The 24,396-nt window shown below is 45.4% G+C and overlaps 1 protein-coding gene and 1 long non-coding RNA gene across 4 annotated transcripts in view; both read left to right on the top strand.

The window, feature by feature from the left end:
- Positions 1-18,347, top strand: part of LOC113971478 — a 33,774-nt gene extending 15,427 nt beyond the window's left edge. For 2 of the 3 annotated variants that reach the window (XR_003535567.1, XR_003535566.1), the window contains 4 exons: positions 1,834-2,115; positions 14,420-14,533; positions 14,902-14,944; positions 17,727-18,347. This is a non-coding gene — a long non-coding RNA (uncharacterized LOC113971478). Of the gene's footprint in view, positions 1-1,833; positions 2,116-14,419; positions 14,534-14,901; positions 14,945-17,723 lie in introns of all 3 variants that reach the window. The other variant, XR_003535568.1, reaches the window with a different exon arrangement.
- Positions 18,348-19,406: 1,059 nt separating this feature from the next.
- On the top strand, positions 19,407-23,960 carry TOB1 (transducer of ERBB2, 1). Its single transcript, XM_027691439.1, has 2 exons — positions 19,407-19,734; positions 22,018-23,960. Exon 2 carries the CDS (start codon positions 22,155-22,157, stop codon positions 23,130-23,132), a length of 978 nt encoding a protein of 325 aa, XP_027547240.1. The 5' UTR covers positions 19,407-19,734; positions 22,018-22,154; the 3' UTR covers positions 23,133-23,960.
- The last annotated feature ends 436 nt before the right edge of the window (positions 23,961-24,396 follow it).

Raw genomic sequence — 24,396 nt, 5'->3', positions numbered from 1 at the left:
TAAAGTTAGATATATGACAACACAGGCTTTAAGTTAAGTACTTGGCAACAAATCAACAGGCTTCAGAGAGTGATTAAGGATCTCTTTCTGCAGATGCTTTGTACACCTTCTTTTGGCTCTTGATGTCATCCATCATCTCAGGAGCTCCTTGGGCTTCACAGGGTATTTCAGGTTGATATGATCTCTAGTGAATTTCTACTGAAAAAGCAAATTGGAAAGTAAGCATTTCGTCTGAAATCTTTGCATATCAAAAGGAAGAAAAAGTACATCCCTTTCTTTATCTTACTTTTATATGGAGCATATGGGCTGAAACGCTGAACTTCAGATCTGAATTCCAAAAACTCCAAAGCATTTTGATTTAGCCCATAATAAAATCTGCAGTGGGATTTCATAACAATGCTTTTTAATCCACCTCCAAGGAGGGATAAGATTCTCTGTGAGAGGGTTTGATCTGTTAGAAGTTTTTTGGATTGTTGTTTTTTTTAAAAAAAACTTAGTCATCTGTATTCAAGATTTTAAAAACATATTTACAGAACAAACAAACCTTCTCAGAATAATCTCCGCAGGCTTTTGATCGCATGCCTCGGAGTGGAAGAACAGGCTATAGGATCTCTTAACTCTGTGACAAGAAATAACTGGCTGTGAATTTTGGAAATCCTCTTTGGCATGTGTTCAAGCCGGTATTAACGCAAACCGCCCCATGCCGATCTCCTGACTCATCCCAAACGGCAGCTTCTGACACTCATCCCATCCGTCGCCGGCCTTCCCTAGGAAGAAAACAAAGCAGCTCCTCCCTTCCTTCCTGAAAGCTCACGTGCCCAAACCGCTGCTGAGCGGGGGCATCTTCTGTACTTGCAAGTGTTTAATTTGGGGTCTGACCCTGTGCTGGCGGATCTCGAAGGTGTGTTTGCAATGGTGTAATTGGTCTCAGCTCCCCAGTCCCTGGGCACACAGTGTCCTTTGGATAAGCCCCAGTGGTTCCACGTTTGGGGCACTCTTTGCAGCAAGTATTTCAAATTCTCTCCGTGTCTCTGGTGCAAATCTCTTTGAAGACAGCCGTATGTCAATTATAGCATTATGTTGCTTCTAAATCCTATATGTATTTATAGGACTCGATGGTCCCTTCCAACTCTATGATTCTATGGTGTTTGTGTATTTATGTATTATTTACACAGGGTATAAATATCCAAGTAACCATTATCCAGAGGCAGACAATGTTTTCAAAGGAAAATGCTGTTTAAATTCTGCAGCCCTGCAGAATCTTCTCTATTGGAGGAAATCTAGTCCCACACTTCTTTGTGCCAGTTCCAGGAGGTTTTTTTCCTTGTCCCACAGGCGAGAGGTGAGGAGTGAAGGGCAGAGGCTCAGCCGCTCTAACTGTGAATTTCTTGATCTCTGACAGTTTTGGTTTTTCTGATTATAGCCTTTTCTAAGAACAGGCTGTGCAGTATAACTTGCCATATAAAATCCTGGGTAGATACAGAGCTGGATTTGTGATGCAGTTACTGGTATTTCATTAACCTTTATCTTGACAAGTGGAAATAACACGCTGTGATTCAGGGGAAATTTTTCACTTGCAGAGAAAAATGGTGCCAAAAGAAAGCAAATGGGCTACAAATTAATAAATACAAGTCTCAATAGCTGAAATCAACTTCCAGCTGGACTCGGCCCCTCTGTGCGTGTTTCAGATGCATCAGGCTGCTGTGATGATGCTCTGAGGGGCACGACAGAGCCGGGGCTTGAACACCACTCAGGAGCCCAGGGGTGACCACAGCCAGTGTTGGGGACAGGGTGATCCTCCTCCAGGCCTCCTCCTCTGTTTTTTCCACCCAGACAAAGACGTGGACCTCAAGGCTTGTCCAACCCCCCCATGGACTGTGGCTTCTCCATGCCGTGTCACGTCTTTGGCCCTGTGGTTCCACTGGGCTCACCCGCAACAGGCTTTTGCTCTGCAAAAAGGCTGCTCATGGTACTGATGACATGGATATGCAATCACTGACCCTCCAAAACCCCAGGGAGAACCATTTCTAGGAGGGCCTGAGCTAAATACAGCCTCTCTACGACTGCAGCCTTGCTGGTGGCCGGCAGAGTCTCCCAGAGGAGACGACAGAGCTGGTGAGTAATAAGGATAACTGATGTTTTTCCAAGTCAAAACCAGCCTGACTCACCACTATTTTGTTTCTTTTATTGTTATTTGTGTTGCTCTGATGCCAGACAGCAGATCTCAGTTATTGAGCCCAGGGTTTTATCACCATTTAGCAGGAGAAAGTGCCCTGTGAAATGCTTCCAAACTAAATCAGTAGGAGGGAAAAAAGAAAAGGCAAAGCCACTTGCTCACTGCTGCCCAGTAATTTGGGGCTAAAAACCCTCAATTCTCTGCTCCTCACTAAGCACCTTCACTCACCCATGGTGGCACATTTTCCAGCTGGCCTTGCCTTGCTCTAAGCTGAGGTTTATAAATAGTCAATACCATCTAGTTTTCCAAATGAGAGATTTGCTTAGAGCACATGTGCCGGGACCCCTCGTGCTCCAGGGAGCACTTGCTGCTGGCAGGGGCTGCTCAGATCCACAGCTTTCTATCAAGATACTGATCTGAGGCCTCAGGAGAGGAAAACATGCCATCAGAAAATGAGCAGGAGGAGGCAGAACACCACGGGCATGGCAGGGGTCACCTCTGCCCATTTGCTGTGGCCGTGCCATCCTCCAGCGAGCAGCACAGTCCTGTACAATCAGCTCCGGCTCCCCGCTTAGGTGAAGTCAGGATCTATTCCTGGGCAGGGATGCCATGGAAAATGTCGCTCTGGAGCTGGTATCTGCCAGGGATAATGTCTCTCTCAAGCCAGTATCTAGCACAGGATAATTTTCCTACTGCTTGTGATACACATCAGCCTCTCAAGGCTTTTGCAACACCCCCGGTGCAGGGAGCAGTTGTACCTACCATTGGACCTGCCAAGCAGAAGATATCCCAAGGAATTCAGCAAAATATCAGGGCCTGGATCACATACATCAATAGACGCAGAATAATTCCCAGATCCAGAGAGAGAAGCACAAACAAAGAGAACCTAAACGTCAAAGAGACAAAAGCTGGCTGGGAGATCAATGCAGAAAAGCTCTGTGCAAGGTCTGGGGTTTAATGAGAGATGAGTAGGATGGGACTTGGCATAGATAGAAGCTATTAGGAACAGCAGAGAAGAACAGGAGATGCAGATAGAGAGAGGAGAGAGAGAACAGCTGGAAGAGGAGGCTGGGAGGAAAGCAGGTAGAGAAGGGTAAATTTTGGCTTGTATGCACCAGTGAACCAGCTACAACCCTGCAAGATGTGAACAAACACGGGAAAAGTGGATGGTTCCAGAGGATCCCTGCAGAAAGCAAAGCTGCTCCACTGCTCTAGGGGGACAGAAGTGGTGTTGACCCTGAGGACAGGCATCCCTGCTGCTCCAAGGCTGTGTCCTGGTTCAAGTGTTGGAGGCAGCATCTCTGACTTGGGTTTTGGTTTTTTTTGTTCTGGTTGTTTTTTTAAAGCAGAGCCCAGATGGGGTCTGCAGTGGCAGCTCTAAATTCTGCCCGAAGCTCCCTGGGCACTCTGAGCACGCCAACATTCCGTGAAAATGACCCTAAAACTGAACCAAATGTGTACTGAGTGCCATCTCTGTGACAGCAGGTTGGACCCTCCAGGGCAGAGGTGTGGGTGAAGCTCTGCTGGTCTGCATCCACCATAGTCAGGGTATCCCAGGCTGGCACCACACCCACCCAGGACTATCCTTCTGCCCTCCCAACAGCAGCACAGCAGGTGGGCAAAAGGATGAGGGTTTGTTCAAACTGATCTCAGCTCCCATCTTGGCTTGGGAAGATATGCCTGGAATTTGGTCAGTGGTGACTGACTCTTTGAATAAATCATCAGCCATTCTGGAGGGCTGTGCCTGCATATTAGGACAATTATTGCTTTCTTCCAGCCTCAGCTGTGTAAAAATGCATTCCTTCTCTTTATGAGAAATTCTCATCTCCTTCTGTCAGTCATCTTGTCTCAACGGGGAAAAAATCCCCAAGCCCTGTCATATCAGAAAATGAGAAAATTATCAATATCTAAAGTGTATGTGAAAAATATGAGCTCTTTCTCCATTTGGGAGAATGAATCTTGGTTGTAGTTGTCTTATAAATGTTAGCAGCTTCTCAGACATTCAAAAATGTTAATGATCCTAAGGTATTAAAATAGCTTGCCATGGAGTTCTCCATATTAAAAATACTGTCTCGCCCTCTGCAGCCATCTAGAAGACTATCATAGATGAATGGTCCTATACATCAATTTATGCATTCAGAAAGCAGAGGCAGGATTAGTATATTCATGCAAACACAACAGGCTCTGATGATTGCCTGCCTATCTGGAGTTAGAATCCAGCTCTGGTGCCTGAGATCAGCTTAATAAATACTATCAGCTTCCGCTGAGCGTAGGAATAGAAAAAAATCTGTCAATAGCTGTAGCTCTGAATAGGAATCCTTGAGTAAAGTAAATCTCTCTACTTCAGATTTCCGCTGGCCTCGTTACCCTGCCTTGGGGGAGAGGAGGGACCAGGGAGGTGACAGCCCCAAACCCCAGAGCAAGGACATGGGAGGGTCCCATCAGCCCCAGGAATGACCCCTCCTCCCCATCCCAGGGGTGTCTGAGCCAATCTGGGGGTCCTCCTCCCCCCGAGGAGCAGCAACTGACTCCAGGGGAAGGTGGGTGTTTGGGTAAGTGGGCTCAGCCCCCTGTCCTCCTCTCCCAGAGCCACGCACAGATCCCTGTGCTGGCCGGGGGCTTGCACTGTTGTTGCCTTCAAAAGAGTTGATTTTGGACTCAGCTCCCTATGGGAAACCTGGGAGCAGGTCCTTCCCCCCCGCGGGCTGTCTCAGACTCCAGCAGAGCTCACAGCTCTGTCCCAGTGCTTTGGGCTGGGACTCAAAAACATGCACCTCCAGATGCTTCAGCACAGCCTGAAGCAGCCAAGGCTGCCACAAGACTGGAGATCTGAATCACATCCCCAGGCATGCAGGAGAGTGGTTTAATTCAGAACTAAACCTTACGAAGGCTACCTGGAACCACAGGTTTGAGTCTTGGCTCTGGGGAAGTTGGCTGGGGGCACAAGTGGAAGAACGTGGCGGAACTTGTTGCTTCTACAGCACTCCTGTGGTAGGACTCACAATTAGATTTGAATCTGTTCTGCTATTTTCCTTTTCAAATATCTGTCCCTCTTGCTTTTATGAGTCATCAATTGTTTTATTTCCCTATCAGATTAGTTTGTTCCTCTCACTGTAGCTTTGGGCTTCTGCAGCTGAATGGGACCCAGGAGACCTGAGCATCGGGACTGAAGACACAGTAGAACACAAAAAGGGCAGCTGGTGCTCAGCAGCCGCCACAAACCACTTAAAATGCCTTTTGTTTATTAGCTATTGTTTGGTTATATATAGTACCTGCAGCTTGAACAATAGGCAGTGGCAGGGTACGTGCTTTGTGCTGTTACAGAGTCCGAGGTGAGGCTTCAATGCGGGAGGCCAGAGGCAGAGAGCAGCAAATTTGCCTGGAAAGCCCTGGTAATGCCATTCCAACTGGCCCATTAGCTGAGCTCCCAAGGAGCCCACATAAACAGGGTTTATTGCATTTCTGTGAGCCCACAGTAGAGAAGTTTATTTAAACAATTTGGTGCAGGGAAAGGTGGATGTTGGCAGGGCTTTGGGCTAGGAGCTGCGGGTAGATGGAGCTGTGGGAGAGCTGCTCCAGGAGAGAGGCCCAGGGCACCCACATGGTCACCCACGCTGGGCTCCTCTTCCTCCCACACCACTGGGCCCTGAGGAGGGGCTTCCAAACCTTCTTTGTGTCAGGTGGGTTATTTCTGGGATGCTCAAGCTGGATGCAGGTGTCCCACTGCCCAGCTCACAGGTGGACCCCAGTCCCACCCCAGCTGAGCATTGCACTGAGCCCCCTCTGCCCTTCAGAGAGCAGAGGGCAAGAAACAGGGTGTTTTCAGACACTTTAGCAACTGCTTTCTCAAAACTTGTGGTGGGACTCCAAAGGGAGTTACTCTTTGCATGCATCAGGCCAGAGCTTTTTGGATGCACCAAGTGAATGAAATGTGATTTTTTTTTTCATCAATTTCCTCTGTTCTGAGGTTGAATAGAGTTTTTTGATCTAATTATCCCTCCCCTCCCAAAGAAATAGAATGGCTTTGAAAAACTGCCTGTACTTTTATACACCCAACATCTGGCTTTGGTAAAAATACTGAAACTTTTTAAAGGCTTCTTGTAGTCTTGAAGAAGGGAGGGTGATATTTAGTAGATGATCTTTGCCCCTGTTTTCTAAGAAAAAATACCCATCCATTGATTCTACTGCTGGCAATTGAGAAAGCAGTTGGGCTGAACTTTTAGGTGAACAAACACTTATGGATCTATTTATACCTGCCCTGGAGCAGACTACCATAGGTGGAAATGCTGTAATTATTTCCTTTCCCTGGTTTCCACTGTCCTATAAGGATCTCCTGGAGCAGCTTGTTAACAAGTTACTGCTCCACATGGTGAAATTAGGATCAAGTCTTTATTAACAACCAAACCAATCTGACTAAAAAAGGACTAAAACTGGCTGTAGCAAAGGTGAGACGAGCTGCTATGAGACAGCTTTTGCTGCTTAGCCCCATCTATCTAAGAAGGCTGAGAATTACAAATGACAAACATGGCTGGCAGTGGAGGGGGGACAGGGACCTGAGCAGCAGTGATGGGGAGATGCAACATCATTTTTCCCGTGTACCTTTTTCCACCAGTGCATGTTTTCAAGTTAATTCCTCTCTCTAAAGAATCCCTCTCCTTTGTTATCTTCCCACTCTTTTCCCTCCCCCTTCTCCCTGGGTTTCTTTCTTGGAGCAGATGATCTCCTACACTCGCCATCCAGGTTAACTCTGGTTTCAGTATCAAAGACCATTTAAGCTGAAAATAGCTTTTACTGAGTCCATGTTACAACCCAGGAGTGTCTGGTCACCAGATAGGATCTCCAGCTGCCCTCAGGCAGCGTGTTGGGGTTATCTGCATGCCAGGACTCTCAGTTCTATGGCCACAAGCCATTACACTTCACCGCAATTCAGGAGGGTCGTGGACTCAATTACAGCTGATTATGGACCAGAGGGGAGGAGCTGAAGAAACAGGGGGAAAAAAATCATTAATATTTGTCCAAGCAGCCAGTTCTTTAAAGATATATTTAGTTTTCATGGAATGGAAAGGATTTTCTTTTTAAGTTGACATTACATTTTCATCGCTTTATGTTTATTAGGAAATGGCCAGTGGTGATATTTACTGTTGCCTTCTGGGGTACAAAGTCCAAATGACTTTTGTTATGAAAATAAGCCCTATACCGTTTAGAAGTATGAAATGTTGCTCTTCAGCTCCAAGCATGAAGTAATGATGCTTCTGGAGCAAGAGGATGGATGTGCTGTAAATCCCAGTGCTGTGAATTTCTGCCTCCCTTGCAGCACAAGGGAACAGCCCCTCTGAGCTGCGAACAGGCTCTGTGTCTGCAGCAGCCTGAATGGAGTCAGGTCTGCTCAGTGTCTTAGTGACCCCCTAAATGTCTAAGAGCATCTTTATTTTGGCAAGATCTTTTTAAAAAGCATTTTTACTTTGTGCAAGCTGCTCTGGGTGAACCAAGAGGTTGGACTGGATGACCCTGAGAGGTCCCTTCCAACCCCAAGCACACTGTGATTTTGTGACGATTGTGCCAGGAGAGGTTTAGGTCGGATATTTGGAAAAAATTCTTCACGCCGGGGGCTGTCAAGCATTGGAACAGACTGCCTAGGGCAGTGGAGGAGTCACAGTCTCTGGAGGTATTTAAAAAACACGTAGATGAGGCACCTGGGGACATGGTTTAGTGGTGGTCTTGGCAGTGCTGGGTTAGTGGTTGGACTCAATGGTCTTAGAGGTCTTTTCCAACCTGAATGATCCTGGGAGAAGATTACACATACATGGCAGAGTGATGGCAGGAGGGACCAGTGAACTGGCTGTGGGAAGGGCTGCAATGAGTCCCTAGGGAGAGGCTCTTAGTAGGGATCTCAAAATTCTCACTGCATTTAAAAAGTAAATAGACTGCCTTGATAGCAGGAGATGCAAACCAGGTACCAAATCAGTGCCATTTTACAGCAATATCCTTTGGAGGATTTGCCAGATGGCTGGCAGCGAGGCTTTTAAACTGACTTTTTTTCTGAGCCAGCCATATTATCATCCATCAGACAGTCACTTTGGACTGACATTGCAGAGCGTGGCTGTCTCCTTTACGTTTGCCTTGCTCCTGTTTATTTCTAGCTGATTTATTTATATCTGGAACTGATACAAGTGGTACGATTTCTTTGTTTCATTAAAAGATTCCTTGATCTAAGCTTTAAAAGATTTGTCTTCAGAGAGATCAAAGTCAACCAAGTATATGTCTGGCACCCCTGAGTTTTTCTGATATCGTAGTCCTCAGGTAAATCTGGAAAAGATGTTTTGATGCAGAGTAGTAAACCGTGGTGACTAGGTTAAAGTAGAGCTGGACATGAATTCTTGGGTACTAATACATACCTATCACCCAGGCTTCTTAATTATTATTTTCTAAGAGGTGAAACAATGTTGACAGAGCTTGCACTGTAAAACACAAGTCAAGATAAAACCGAGTGCCAACTGCAAGCATGGAAAATTACATCCCACTGCCCAGCAACTCACAGTCAAGCAAGTAAAATACAATTTGCACAGCTGAGCAGAGGCATTGTCAGGGTGCTAACCTAGGAGCCAAGCACTCCTAAACCCCATCTGTCACGACCTGTTGCTTGCTCCTGGGAAAACTGCATACAGCCAGCTCCCTAAAAGAGGCCATAAATTCTGGGTACCTTATTTGGGGTGTGAATCTCCATGTCCCCTAAATTCTAGACCAGTGGTGCCATGCTGTGAGCAGAACAGAGCCATCTCATTCCTTCCTGTTGCTGAAGGGACCATGGAAGCCATTTCTTCCCAGCTTTGCTCAGTTACTCCAAAAATCCACAGGTCTCAGCACACATTTCAAACCCTGTTACCTGCCAGTGCCATGGGAAGGACAGTGTTTGTGGATGAAGGAGAGAAGCTGAATAGAATTGCTGAGTGGTTTAGTGGATGGTTGAAGTACGTCCTGGATATGAATCATCTTGCTCTTTCTGACCTACTGTCCTAATTGAGAGTCATTTATTCCTCCGACGCTTGTCGCTGCCTGGGTCAAACCTTTTCACAACGAAGCCGCAGCCTGGAGCTGCAGGTGTTTGCCCCGCTGCCTCACCACGTGACAAACCAGAGACCCAGTAAACAGACATGCTGAATCATGGATCCTCCCCAAACGTGACCCCAAATCCCTGCCCCTTTGTTTTGCTGTTTTCTGTGGCAGGGTCAGGCCAGGACATGGCTTTCCCGTTGGCTATATGAATTTTACCGCTGTGCATGTTCCAGTAAAATCAAAGGCCTTAGAAAAGGGATTCTGTGGAAGCTTTTTTTGTTAGGGCCTTTACACTCATTAGTTATAGTTTGGAGCACAAACCTCAGGGCAGGACCAGCATAGTTGCTCCTGTTTGATTGTGCAGGCGTTAGTGCTTCTTCAGGAACCTCCATTGCTTTGTGGATCAGGAGTGACTGATGTTTCAGCCTAATTTTTCCAACACACTTAAGAAGTGTGCTCTGCCCTGACCATCTTGTATCTTCTTCTATTTATTAAAGGGAGGACTGATTGCCTGCTTCGAGATGCCTGTGGTGACAGCCTGCCTGGTCTCATCCCTTTGAAGGATTTCTATCCAAGGGCTTATCTCCACTGCAGAATTAGCTCGAGCTTTCAGCTGAGGGTGCTCTGCCTCCCTGCTCAGCCCATGCTCCTCCCAGCAGCCCAGTGATAAAGGGCAGCTGAGTGACCCACCAATTGCTGTAGATGAAGGGGTTAAACGTGCTGTGATGCAGACATCCCATACATCTCCCCCTGCTGCAAATCCCCTGGTGCCTCCTTGTAGTCTTTCCAGCGATGTTCTTCCTTGTCATGTAGGCATTTCTCTGATCCAGACGAATTGGGGACATTAACAATTAATTGTCCTCGTTTCGATGTCACTTGGACAGGCCGCTGTCAAACATTTAGCAAGAACAATCTGGATAGGAAGAGTGGGCTTGAACATCTGTTTTTTCCCCCTTTTAAAACACACTTCTGGCAATGTAAGTGAGAGAGAGCTGTCAAGTGCAGCCTGGGCTGGGAGTAACAACCAACCCTAACCCGTCTGGGGAAGCCATCGATGCTTTTATGCATTTCACTGCTATCTTTGAAGGGTTCAGACAGTCATTTTTTTCTCTCAGAATGTGTTGCTTTCTTCACCACTGGAGATTCCTGGGTTTTTTTCATTATGTCTTTTTAAAGTGCCTTTATTTTGCAAAGGTACAGCCTTTGTGCAGATCAACCAGATGAGATCAGATCCTTAATTCTGGTTGGATTCTGAACCAGCTCTAGATCAGCTCTAAATTTTAGATTTGCTTCTCCTTATCATATTTATGGTGGGGTTTTTTACGATCAGCTTTATTCTTAACTGTTTATCTCTGGAAATCCTTTTCAACTGATTTTCCCTTTATTCTGTGGAAGGAAGTACTTGGAGAAAATGTGATCCAACTCGGAAGAGAACTTCCAGATAGCAGATGCCTGATCTCCTGGTGCTAAGGAGCAATTGCATTATTACCTCTCTGGAGTTGGAGATAAATGAGATTTACCCTCTTTGGGGCAAGGTATTTACCAGACAACAAAAGTTAAAATTCCTGGTAAGGAGCAAGGCTGGGCTGTGCAGTCATAAGTGCTTCTGGAGAATCTATGCCAGACGTGTGTGCTGAAGTTACTGTTCATTTCTGAGTTATTACCTGATATGAAACCAGTCCCACGTATATAAGAAACAAATTTCAGCCTCTTGCCTACCTGATTTTCAGCAGCTGCTCATGCGATAGTTCAGTCAATCAGAAAGGAGATGCTTGTTGCTATCTGGAAACTAAACCAAGTTCTGTCACCTTCATGACTGGTTTCACTCCCAGATCCTCCAGCTCAGGGCTGACATCTTCTGCAAATGCTTCTAGGTGGGATTGCTGATTAATAATCACTGTTCTCCCAATTATTTAGGTCATGGCCCTTCTTCTGCTCCTTCTTTTCACTACCTGAGTGAGGGTTGAAACAGAGATCGCCCAAGGCACAAGTGCTGGTTTGACTTATTGCCACAGTCAGCTAAATCTGAGCTCTCTGCCCTGTATCTATGACTCAGTTCACCTCAGCTCTCTGGCATTGCTTCTTAAAATTGCCCTTCTTCCACTTACATTTCAAAGCACAAAAATTGTTCTGGTTTTAGGGATAGTCACACAATTACACCTCCAAATGGAGATTTGTGATACAAGGTTGTTTTCAAGAGAAAAAAAATTAAAATACTTGGGACCATGTTTTCTTGCTCATGTTCGCAGGTGCTTTTATTAAAAGTCTGCTCTGAGCAGTGTCATGTGTGTATGCAGCCTCGGATTAGGCTGTGAGAATTTATGGAAAAGCTTTTCGTGAGAAAACATTCGCAGCTATGTAGCCTTAGAAACTAGAGAGTTGGAGTTGGAGCTCGAAGAGTGGCTATGAATATGGAGAGCCAGGAGTTGGAATAATCACAAGGGAGGCAACTGCACCAGCCAGGAAGAAAGATGAGAGTTTCAGCAGAAAATTGATCAAGATAACGAAGCAGGGGGAAGATGCCTTGTGACAGCAGCTGGATTTGTAGCATCTAGCCTCAAATAGGAGCATGAAACACAAGTTTGCTTGGAGGGGAGAAAAATCAATCAGAAGATTTCACATAGGATTGTGAGGCTACAGAAAGCTCCAAGACACCCTGGAACGCTGCACCATTTACCCTAATCTGAGGGTGAGTCAGCACTCAATTATGTTCAGGCAATTTTATATTCAGTTTTTAATGCGTTGGCGACAAAGCAATTTAGATAATATGGTCACATAGCAGAATCACCTTCTTTACAAATCCGAGTTGCATTAGCTACAATAAAAAGTATGTCACTCCGAGTGCTCATTTTCCAGCGTGTAAGATTATCATCACGTGGCATCAAGGAGAAATCTCTTCTTCCCATTGCCAAACTCAATGCAACTGTGCAACATGGCTGTTTCATCCCTTTTTCTGAAGTTCTTAGTTATGGCAACTCTTGAGACCAGACAGATCCACTGCTGAGTGCAGATACCGTCTGAAGCCTTTGCATTAATAATAGCGCATGAGATAATGGCTCCTACTGGGCTGCGTGTTCAAGAGAAAACATTCTGGTATAATGAAGTGGGTCAGGTATTTGTAGGTAGGTGAGGGTTTCTCAGTTTGTCCATCACAGGGTAAGGAGCTGTGACCTGTGAAACAGAAGAATCTGTGTGAAACTGTGTTATTGGCAAGTCCCACGAGTACCGTCCTGGGGGGTTTCAAGGTGTGGCTTCAGCTTCACCATTTTGCCATCAGCTCAGGAAAGATGTTATGCTAATCTGACCTTTTGCTTAATCTTTTAAGGCACTTATTATATTATTTTTGGCAATTATACCTTTAGGAATCAGAAGTTGGAGAGGAAATGAGTGATTTACTATTTAAACTGAATGATCTTTTCAATGCCGGTGACAGACCGAGTCTTCCATGAACTGCTCCTTACATGAACAGGATACATTGATTGTCTTAAAAACAGGATGCACAAACCATGTAAAATCCACTTTGTATGTCTTGGCAGTAAACACACAGCCTGAATCCTCATTCCCCTCCCTTATTCCTGTCTCCATGACTTGATGGTCTTGAATAAGGGCCGGATCTGGAGCACAGCAAGCTTGAAAAGAAATTTCCATTGGCTTTTTTTCCCCCCCCATGGATAATACCCTTAAATATTCAGGGTCACACCTTCAGCTGTCATAAGCTGGCATCTTTCCACTCAACTAGTTCTTCGTGTCTGCACAAGTGCAGAGTCACCAAGTTTCTGTTCATCTGTAAAGAAACACCCTTGGTTTTTTATTAACATGAATCATAGAATCATTAACAGAATGTAAAGGGGTTGGAAGGGACGTTAAAGGTCATCTAGTCCCACCCCCCCTGCCATGGGCAGGGACACCTTCCACTAGACCAAGTTGCTCGAGGCCTTAATCAACCCGGCTTTGAACACTGCCAGGGTTGGGGCATCCACAACCTCCCTGGGCAACCTGTGCCAGTGTCTCAACATCCTCACAGTAAAGAATTTCTTCCTAATATCCAGCCTAAATTTCCCCTCCTTCAATTTGTGCCCACTACTCTTTGTCCTGCCACTACAGTTCCTGATGTAGAGTCCCCCTGCAACTTCCCTGTAGGCCCCCTTCAGATACTGGAAGGTTGAAGACAGTTTCCAGCCATCTTCTCATGAGAAGGATTTTCAGACTGTATTTATGAAGACATTGACATTTGAACTCATTTTATTTTGAAGTCACCATCACTCACATTGTCACAGTGTGACAGCACAGCAGGTTAATTCAGCGTTTCTCAAATCAATGCTCTCAGACCAATATCAACACCTGGCTTTCCTAAAGGTGATATTCTGCATGTAATTACACTCTCCAAGTCCTGAGCAAGTACTGGGCTCAGCATAAAACACCAATTCTAATAGGAATAATATTACACAAAGGCTTAAGAAACCCAATCAACAGCCACACGCTCCAGAAAAAACAGACTGTTTATCACCTGAAAGCTTAAAATATGGATGGCTTCTCACTGAGCTGCACTGCTCTTGGGTGCTTTAAATTCTTAGTCAAGAACCACGTGAGATCTTCTAGGGAATTTAAAATTATATTTTGTTCTGTGTTTTATTGCAAAAATTGAGGCATGTTCCCTAGCTGATGATAATCAGAATGTCAAAAAATTAGCAGAACTTCTGTGTTTATCGGGAAGTTTTGGTAAACAGTGACTCCTCCTCTGCTCCTTCTTTCAGGTAAACAGACTGAATGAAACTTTTCTTTATAATCAGTTTCCTCCCATTTATCTCCTTTTTCACATTCAGTATCTCTCTTGAACAAGACTGAACAGTTTTCCCGGAATTCCCTCCTCAGGAAAAAAAAAGATTTACTTGTCTTCCTGGAAAATGCTAAGTACACAAAATTCTTAAGTAAATTCTTCATGAGACTTTTTCAAGCTACCTCCATCTATCAGAAACTGAAAGGGCAAAAGACCAGCCCTTCATCTTCAGTGTTTATTTTGGATCCCCATAAAAGTTCTTACAGTTTAAAAAGCAGCTTTCTGTTTCTTTAAAACTGTTTATGAATCATTGTTTGGAATGAACGCAGTAAAGCACTTGAAGCTGATTAACGTAGAAGTTACATGGCTATCAGCTAGGACAGTCCTCACCTCATAATTTTATCTATTAACAGATACTGCAGAACTAACTGACATTAAACTGGCAGAATCCCAGCACAAAGGTGAACTCGAGGAAAAAATTATATTGGATTTTAATAAAACTTTCCTCAAAGGTCAACCTCTCTAAGGTATGAAATCAATCTTCCTTCCTCCTTCTTCAGCCCATTTATTCACAGCTATAGAAAATTCTGATACTCATAAAATGTTTCCCATTCCCTCCCCCTCTTATTACAATATCTATCTACCTGTGACCACTATTTTTCACAGCAATTGTAGATCCCTTCCTCCTCTTTTCACTCTTTTTACCTGGCCTTCTTGGAATCTGCACCCGCTTCTCAAAATGTCACTTATCAGGTTCCTTTTCAAGAACAGATCCTGCCTCATACCATCTTCAGTACAACCCCCCCCCATTTTTACTTCATCCTTGACAGGGAAACTTTGGGAAGAGCAAAGATTTGGTGCAAAATCTTTATTCCTGTTTTTATTTTTCCTCCAGCTGCCTTCTGTGTCTTGTTCAGGACTCGAGCAACTTTTGCCAGGTAAGCTATAACATTAGTAGCATTCCACTTAAGAGAGAGTGATGTCCTTGTGAGCTCTAAGCTCCTTAGGTCAGTCTAGGAGGATCAGTCCCTTTGAGTGATGTTGGCCCACCAAAATAACATGAATATATTATATATATATTTTTAGGTTTTGGGTTTTTTTTTTAGAAGACTCACTAATATCTATGAAAGTACCAGCTTAGGAGGGTTTCTTTCAGCTGCACAAAGCCATAGATACTCAGATCTGGAAACTGCTCTTCAATCCATGGCATACAAGCTCCAGCTCTTGATGGACAAGTTTCTAAAATCTTGGCATCACTGGAGCCACTAACATCACACACTGTAACAGCAGAGCAATTTCTGTTGCTGGTGTTTGGATTTGCCTGCCCAGCTGATCTGTGGGGCAAGCCAGACCCAGAGCATCCCATGGGAATTGGTACCAGGGTTTTCAGGGCTCCCAGGGTCAGATGAACAATGCAGGGCTGTTCTCATGGTCACAGCCCATCACTACTGTACCCTCTGTTCTCCCCCTTTTGCTGCAATACTTCCCTCCCTGCACTTCCAGGGCTATTCCTCCCTCTCTGTCAAGATTCACTGTCCCTCTATTCAGACTGACAGACATTTACCCAACCGCCAGGTCCTCCTTCCTCCATCCCCTCCCTGCACATCTCCCAGGACACTAATCCCATTCCTCAGCCCCCTGAGCTACAGAGGCACAAGCCTGGGCACAGAGTCTCTGACTGTGGCTGTTTGCCCTGGGGACAGGAATCTGCACACCCAGAGTTATCCCACACATCCTGCCTTGTGCACTCACTTGGCAGCTCAAGCTGTGGCAGCAGCCCCTGTCCCCCAGCTGCTCTCCCTCAGAGGGAACTGTGTGCCTCTTCACAGGATCAGAAACGAGTTGGGGCTCTCCTAGAACATGACCTGGCTGTTCTGGCTGAATTCTGTTCTTGGTTATTCTTTATTCCATCAAAACAATGTTACTTGCAAGGTGATTTCGTGGTTTCCCAACTCAAAAAACCTTTGAGATCAGAGAGCTCCTGATGCTGGGTCCAGATGGGTCCAGACACCCTCTATAATCTGTATTTATGGAAAAACCACTGCTTAAGATGCTAAAGTGAAATGTAAGAGAATCTACACTACATTTCAAACTCACTGCTAAGATATACGCTGGAGAGCAGCCAGGCCTGGTTGCTCACACTGATAGATGGTGGGGAAAAGGAACACACGTTAAAATCAGCAAATGGATAAAACTGGGCTAGAGAGAGATGAATACAATGGGGAAAGCTTTCCATTTTTCAAAATCAAAGCTCAGGCTCCCACGCTAAAGGGAGAATTGTATTCCCAAATAGGAAAATGTTAAAAAAGAGACTGTACTATTTTCAGGAATGTATGATACAAAGCTTCATGTCCACCGTCAGGATAAATCTTATATATTCTGTACAGCAACATTCATTTAGCAGAGAAGAGGATTCTATGAAAAGGACAAAGATGGGTGGTGGAAATTCTGAGCCTTTCTTCCTACTGCTCTTAAATTCTTGTCCTCATTGACATAATTAGCAAAAATGTTCTGAGATATATTTAATGCCTTTTAACAACCTTTAAGATTAACAAACTGTATTTTGGTTTCAGATACTGTGTTGATCAATAAATGCTGCTGATTTAGAATTTTAAAGAGCACTAGCAATTATTTGAGGAACCAAATTTAGATTTCTTTAGTAGAAAAGAAAGCTCCTTGCTGAGACTATGTAGTATCTGCAAGGTCTTGTAGTAAGTAGTTTTACAATACAGAGATTTTGGCTCTAGAGATTATTCTGCAGAGACCCAGACCATGGAAATTGTAGTTCAGTTGCTGTCTGCTGGCCAGCATTGCAGGATCTGGCTATGAACAGGGCATGAGATCAAGCCCTTCTCATTTAATATAGATTAAGAAAGTCTTCTTACTTCTAATCTCACTCCTGCCTCCTGCCCTGCTCTGAAATACTTGTGCTGATTTGCTCTGCTGGGGAAAAAACTTGTCGAGGTCTGTCAGGAAAGATGAGAATATATATTTTTTCTTTTCTTTTAAGATTAATCTTCCAGTTGAATAGAATTGGCAACATGAGTAAAATTTTGCTGCTGGAGTTATTTTGTATTGATTGCGTTTTTAAAGATTTTTCTAGCAGGGAGAGGCAGACATTTTGTTATTGCTATGTATTAATCAAAAAGACTGAAAAATACTGCAGGCCCTACTCTGACCCTTGTGGATCAAAAAGGCAGCCGAGGTTTTAAGAATACAAATTATCCCGGATTAAACTCTGGGTTTAGGTGTTAATAATTTAACACTACTACAGTTTGGCCACCTACTTGTGATGTGCTATATGTGGATCACTGCAGTTTAAAAGCAGGGGTTTTTTTCAGACAAACAAGGATAAATTGGAACTTTGAATGGGCCACTAGAAGCAGGTTTGATTCTTGCAGACCTGAAGAGGTTATTCTTAGGGTAATTACCTGTCTTTAACATTTAGAATTATAGAATGGTTCGGGGTGGAAGGGACCCTAAAGATGATCTAGTTCCATTTATTATCAGATTTCTTTGATAGCGCGGACTGCACGAGAAGCTGCCTTTCCTTAAGTCACAGAAAAGCCACTGTTTTTACAGCTTTAAAGGATCCCACGGCTGCCTTGATTACCAATGCCTTGGCTCTGTACATTTAATTCAGCTCCTAATGCTTCTCATGTAGTGCTAAAGCCATTTAAAAGAAAGTCTCCGCTTTTACAACCCCGCTTTTTTTAGCAGCTCAGCAGCAGTTACCGGGTTTGTAAAGCTCCTTACGGAATCTCACCTGAAAACACTGATCTGCGGCGCTGTGCAGTTTTTCCCACTTCAAAGGGAAATCTGCTGCTGCCACCCCAGAACTGAGCACAGCGAGACACTGAACTGTCACTGGGGGCTGATGTCACCTCCCAAGGTGTGTTTGTTGTACCAGGGAGACTTCTGAGTGCTAATGTCAGAAAAAACAAAACAAAACAACCACCTCTATTTGTCTTTTCGCCTTCTCTGTTTAGGGAGTTGTTTCACGTTGTCTCTTTCTGTTCAAAACAAATACCCGGGGCTCTCACTCAGATTCCCAGTGATGCTACAGCAGTTCCCAGTAGTCTCCCAGTTGCTAACGCTTGTAATTTCATAATGTTCATACTTTATTTTCCATTCGGGGTGCACAGTGACGACAGGTGACCCAGTTTTCACTGAAGGAATGTGCAACCCCTTATGGTTAAAAATGGGTGAGAAATGGGGGGGGGGGGGGGAATCGTAAATATTTTTAGTCTTAATCAAGATTTTCAAGCTGTTTGCAACACTGCAATCCCAGTAGCATCAACACTGAAATGTCCGAATAAAAACTATGTGTTTTACAATGAACGCAGCCTTCCAGCAGAAATTTTGAGCTGTGGAAAATCCTAAATATTATCCTTTTCTTTCCCTTGGTATTTCAGTTTTTGGGCTCCTGCCTCCCAGTCTCATCTATATTCTCAGCACCAAAGGGTTAAAAGTCCTGGCATTTCTTCCGAGTGGCATTTCCAAATCTCTCCCGGGGCCCATGCAGCGTTTATGCCAAAATGCTTTATTATTATACAAACAGAGCAAGAGGCGGAGAGAGAGGGGGGGAAAAAAAATCAACCAAAAAAAAAAAACCCTTCACAGTTTGTCCTCCAGAACTGGGTCCTGCTGGTGGCGTGAGGAAAACCGCCCCGGCCGCAACCCTGAACCCCCCGGGGGGTGTTTAAAGAGAACCCCCGGGGATGTTGTAGGGCACACAGCGGTGGGTCGCACCCCAACTGCCTGTGGGGACCCCCGACCTCCCCACACCCGGGTCTGACTCCGCCCCCCCGGCCGCGCTGGCCAATCAGCGGCAGCCCCTTGGGCAGGCAGCCAATCGGCGGGCGTTGCTACCTGTGGGGAGTATTTTTAGCCGCCGGGCGGGGGGGGGATGTCTGTGAGGGGCCGCCCCGCGCCCCCTCCTGGGGGGGCCCGCGCGGGTGCCCCCAGAGCGTGGGGGCGGCCTGCGCTGCCCCCGCCGTGCGGGCACAGCCCGCCATCGCCGCCGTCCAGGCCCCCGCGGGCCGCGGCGGTCATGGGAGATGTAGTTCAGCGCTATCCCCTCCCTCCCTTTCCCATCCCATCGCTTCCCCGCGGGGCCGAGGGGCGCCAGGGCAGGGTTTGACGTGGGTGGTGACGCAACGGGGCTGCGAGGCGAGGAGCGCGCTGACGTCAGAGCGGCCCCGCGCGCGCCGCGCCGGAGGAAGGGACAGCAGCGCAGGGCCCCGCGCGGTGGGCGGGGTTAGGGGCGGAGCGTGACGGCTGTGGGCGTGGCTGCAGCGGACGCGAGTCAGTGGAGGGCGGGGGCTTGTGGGCGTGGCCGAGCGGGGCGCGGCGGTGGGCGGGGCAAGGGAGGGTATAAGTAGGGGCGCGACGGGCGGTGGGGCAGAAGCAGAGGGAGCGCAGCTGCGACGGCCGAGCGCGCCCGTCGTGGGGGTGTGAGCAGCGCTGCCCTCCCCCCCTTCCCTCCCCCCCCTTTTTTTTTCCGACCCTTCCCCCTCCCTTCTCTCTCTTTTTTTTTTTTCTTTTTTTGTTTTTTTTTTTTGGACATCTCTTTCCTCTCCCCTCCCATCCTCGCGCCGAGGGAGAGCCGGCGCTCGGAGATGGGGGTCGGGTGCTGAGCCGCACCTCCCCCACCCGCCGCCACACACACACACACGCCCTCACACCCCCGCCGGGACTGTTTGCACTACCGCCCGCACACCCCCGGGTGAGTACCGGCCGTGAGGCGCGGGGGGGTGTGCGGGGAGCCTGGGGCGGCGGGGCTGGGGCAGCACCGGCCGCTGAGGGGGGGGCGCCGGGGCGGTCACGACCCCGCCGTGACGGGGCGGCCGTGAGGGACCCGGCGGGTCTGGGGGCTCCTCATGGAAGGGGCTGGGGGTGAGGGCACGGCCGGGCTGCCAGGGGTCGCTCCCCTCTCGGGTTAAAAGGAGGGAGCGGTGCCGGCTGAGTAATCGCCGCTGGGCCGCTCCGGGAGCGCCGGCAGCGCCCTGCGGGACCTGCGCTGCCAGAGGGGCCCCGCAGCCCCCACCCCTCCGCCGGCATCCCCCCGGCCTCTTCTCCATCCTCTTTATTACGGGCTCAGAAAATGCTCCTCTTCCTCCTCCTCCTCCTCCTCCTCCTCCTCCTCCCGCCGGAGCTCCGGGGCTGTGAGCAGAAATCTAATGAGACCCGACTGCCTGGTTATGTAACTCCCGCTGCTTAAGGCTCCTGCCAGGGCGCTGCTGCCGGGCCGCCGGTGGGGCTCGGACCCCCCCCCCAGAAACGCCGTTCCTCTGCCCGTAAATATATTAAAAAAAAAAAGCTTAGAAATGATTAGGCTGATTTGTTTGATCAGCTGCTTTTTTTGCGCCCGCGGATCGGTTTTCGCTTAGAAAAAAAATTCACAGCGTCAGCCCCGGTGCGCCTTGAAAGGATCGTTTCTTTCTTAAAGGACGTGGGGGGAAGGGAAACAAAACAGATGGATTAATAAATCATTTTTAAATGCCCCGTTTAACCACCCAATCAGCTTTTCTGTACTGATTGTGCCCCTTTTGTAAATATCTTCTGTTTGCCCTTGATCTTTTCCTTATCCCCACCCGGTGCTGATCCAGCAAACGTTTAAAGGTCGCCTTATCATACAGGCTTTCAAACTATTCCCATACCATGTTGGGGAGAACACGAGTGGCTTGGAAATAGGGTTCCAGACTTTAAAAGGAGATTATTCGGACCAGGAAATAAAAAAGCAGTGTAGCCTCATTGTTAAAGGATTTTGATATTGACTTTGATTTCTCTAATCTTTAATGACAGCTACACTAAATTTTGTTCCTGGTGATGCACTGCAGAAAAATCCACTGTTAATTGAAATTCTGTTTGGGGCTTTTAACTTGAGCAAAAAAACCCCCCAACATATTTTGTTTCATTGGAACTTTTTGACAAAGGTGTGTGCTTTCCATGAGTACTTTTATACCAAGGTACTGCAAGATTTGTGTTAGCAGTACATGTGTTAATACCTGATTCTTGTCCCTTCTCTAACTTTAGACAGCTAATTTCTCTTTTGTCCTCTGTGAAGGAGTGGCAACCATATCTTACATTAAATATAAAATGGAGTCATGGAGAAGGAGAAAGGCAATCGTGTTTGAGGCTGCCAAAAGCCCTGTTAGCTCTGCAACTTTTTGAAATCTGAACTACAAACAGTGCAATATAATAATTGAGTATATATTGTACCTCACATCTTAAAATATAGAATAATTTTTATTAAAAAATTGTGAATAAATTTATCGTAATAATTCCGTGGTCATGGCCACCCTTATGACAGACCATACGTGCATCTGTTCTGTATGTGCTGACTGCATTTCAATTTGAGCAGTTGGAGGAAGAACTGTTGGATGTGCACAGCGGACATTTTCTCCTCAGTTTGCATCATTTCACCCGTGCACAGTTTATGCGGAAGATTTGCTTGGACTTAAAATAAATGTTGCATAATTTTAGTTATTTGTGTGAAATCTTCTAAGGCAGTTGTTGACATTTTTATAATTCTGCAGCCTACAGTGCAGTCAATATGTTTGCAAACTTTAAATTGATAAATGACCCTTGGACTAAGACCTCTCAGGCTAAACTAATAGTCTGGTGCTAAATTTTGCAGCTGAGTACTATAAATCATCCAAATAAGGGTTGGTAATTGAACCCTTGACAGGCTTGGCAGTTCTGTGATGTCTTAAAAATTATCCTTGCTGCTTTGTGAATAACCAAACCACCAGCTCATGTGATTTGGAAGTGCCCCATGCTGTATATGTAAACACAAGCCCATCTTCTGCAGCGTTGTTTGTAAGTCGGGCTGAATGGAGCTGACATCCTCACCTTCCGCAGGCAGGAACTGAAATAGTTTGGTGCACATTTTTTCACTTGAAAAGTAACCTATTTTATGCAGAAAGTGAAGCTGAAAGAATAGGCCTCCGAGCTTTATCTTACTCTTTCCTTATTTGGATGTGTTTGCTTTTGTTTTTTCTTAAAGGAACAAGAGCACTCAAGGTGAAGGATAATAATCAACTCGAATCAGCACTTTGAATGAAACTTTGTTTCCCTGTGGCGTCTTGAACACTTTCTTCTTTGGGTTTTGAAACAGACTTATAACTCTGTGGCATAGCAGCTATGCAGCTTGAAATCCAAGTAGCACTCAATTTTATTATTTCATATTTGTACAATAAGCTTCCCAGACGACGTGTCAACATCTTTGGTGAAGAGCTTGAAAGACTTCTTAAGAAGAAATATGAAGGGCACTGGTATCCAGAAAAGCCATACAAAGGATCAGGGTTTAGATGTATTCATATAGGGGAGAAAGTGGACCCAGTCATAGAACAAGCATCCAAAGAGAGTGGTTTGGACATTGATGATGTTCGTGGCAACTTGCCTCAGGATCTTAGTGTTTGGATTGACCCGTTTGAGGTTTCGTACCAAATCGGTGAAAAGGGACCAGTGAAAGTGCTTTATGTGGATGATAATGAAAATGGATGTGAGTTGGATAAGGAAATCAAGAACAGCTTTAACCCAGAGGCCCAGGTGTTCATGCCAATTAGTGACCCAGCATCTTCAGTGTCTAGTTCTCCTTCTCCTCCCTTTGGTCACTCAGCTGCTGTGAGCCCAACTTTCATGCCCCGCTCCACTCAGCCTTTAACCTTCACCACTGCCACATTTGCTGCCACCAAGTTTGGCTCGACCAAAATGAAGAATAGCGGCCGTGGCAACAAGGTCGCCCGCACCTCTCCCACCAACCTTGGCTTGAATGTCAATGACCTGTTGAAGCAGAAAGCCCTCTCCTCCTCCATGCACTCTCTCTACGGGCTTGGCCTAGGCAGCCAGCAGCAGCAACAGCAACAGCAGAAGACTTCTGCCCTGTCTCCTAACGCAAAGGAGTTCATTTTCCCCAACATGCAGGGTCAAGGTAGTACCAGTAGCATCTTTCCTGGTGACAGCCCCCTTAACCTCAGTCCTCTCCAGTACAGTAATGCCTTTGATATGTTTGCAGCCTATGGAGGTCTAAATGAGAAGTCTTTTGTGGATGGCTTGAATTTTAGTTTAAACAACATGCAGTATTCTAACCAGCAATTCCAGCCAGTTATGGCTAACTAAAAATAAACCGAAAGTGAAATCCAAGTAAATACTATTGTACAAGTTAAAATGCACGTACCCAAGGGTGTATCTTTTTTTCCACCTCTTGAGATTTTTTTTAAGGCTTGTAGTATGAATACATTCAGGCTTGGTTAGATAAATACAACATGCATCATTTTTTTCATTTGCCAACCAAGCACAAAATTATTTTATACTGACTGTACATTACAAAAATATACTCTCAAAATATGGCCTCTTACAGTATTTAAGATATAGCAAGGACGTGGCTAATTTTTTTCATATGTATATATATATATGTGCACAGACATATATGTATATATATTTAAAAAATTGGCACTAATAGGTGGGTTTATTGGTCTTTTTCTAATTGTATAATTTAATTTAGTACAAAGTTTGTAAAATATCAGAGTATATATATTGTTTCTACAACATGGTATTGCATTTATATCTTTTTACTACAGTGATCTGTGACAGCTGCAGCAGCTTCATGTTGTATTTTTTTTACTGAAATTGTAAGATATCCATCTTAAAGACATCAATTCTAAAAAAAAAAGTAAAAAAGTTGTGTACAGAATATTCCTTAGTGGTGGAATTAAAATGTACGAAATATTTGCTTTTTTCAAAAGAAACACAAATTGTATTTTCTGTTAAAAGTTTAAAGATTTTTGCTATATATTATGGAAGAAAATGTAATCGTAAATATTAATTTTGTACCTACATTGTGCAATACTTGAAAAAAGGTATAAAAGTATTTTGAGTCAGTGTCTTACATGTTAAGAGGGACTGAAATAGTTTATATTAAGTTTGTATTAAAATTCTTTAAAATTACTTGGCTGTGGTGGTGTGTGTTTTTCCTGTCCTGCTGAGCATCCAAGCACTGCTGTTCCTTGTGCTGAGGATGCACCAAAGTCTGACTCAGAGGAGCAGTGGAAGGGTGGCTGCATTGCTGCACCACACGGGGCTCTTTACCCAAAACACCACTGACAGAGCACAGAACCCAATTAAGGACTTGCCTTCAATTATTTGAGCAAAATTCCACTTGTTTTCCGTAACTGCTGCTCAGTGAAGCCGGAAGGGAATTCCGTTCTTTTTCCTTGATAATTAAGACTATAAGCTCTGTGAATGTTGAGTTATGGGATGAGGGTGTGCCTAGCAGGGACTCAGGTGATTCAATGAAATTCCCTTTCCATGTCACTGGGATTATTTGAACTATTATCTCGGGAGGTCCTAGACCAGCACATCAGCGTTCTGCCTCTGTATTAGG

This window comes from Neopelma chrysocephalum, unplaced genomic scaffold (genome assembly GCF_003984885.1).
Source record: "Neopelma chrysocephalum unplaced genomic scaffold, ASM398488v2 Primary Assembly neopelma1_84, whole genome shotgun sequence".
In the NCBI taxonomy this organism is placed as follows: domain Eukaryota; kingdom Metazoa; phylum Chordata; class Aves; order Passeriformes; family Pipridae; genus Neopelma; species Neopelma chrysocephalum.
The sequence above is the reverse complement of the archived record's forward strand: the minus strand, read 5'-3'. Positions and strand labels throughout refer to the sequence as shown.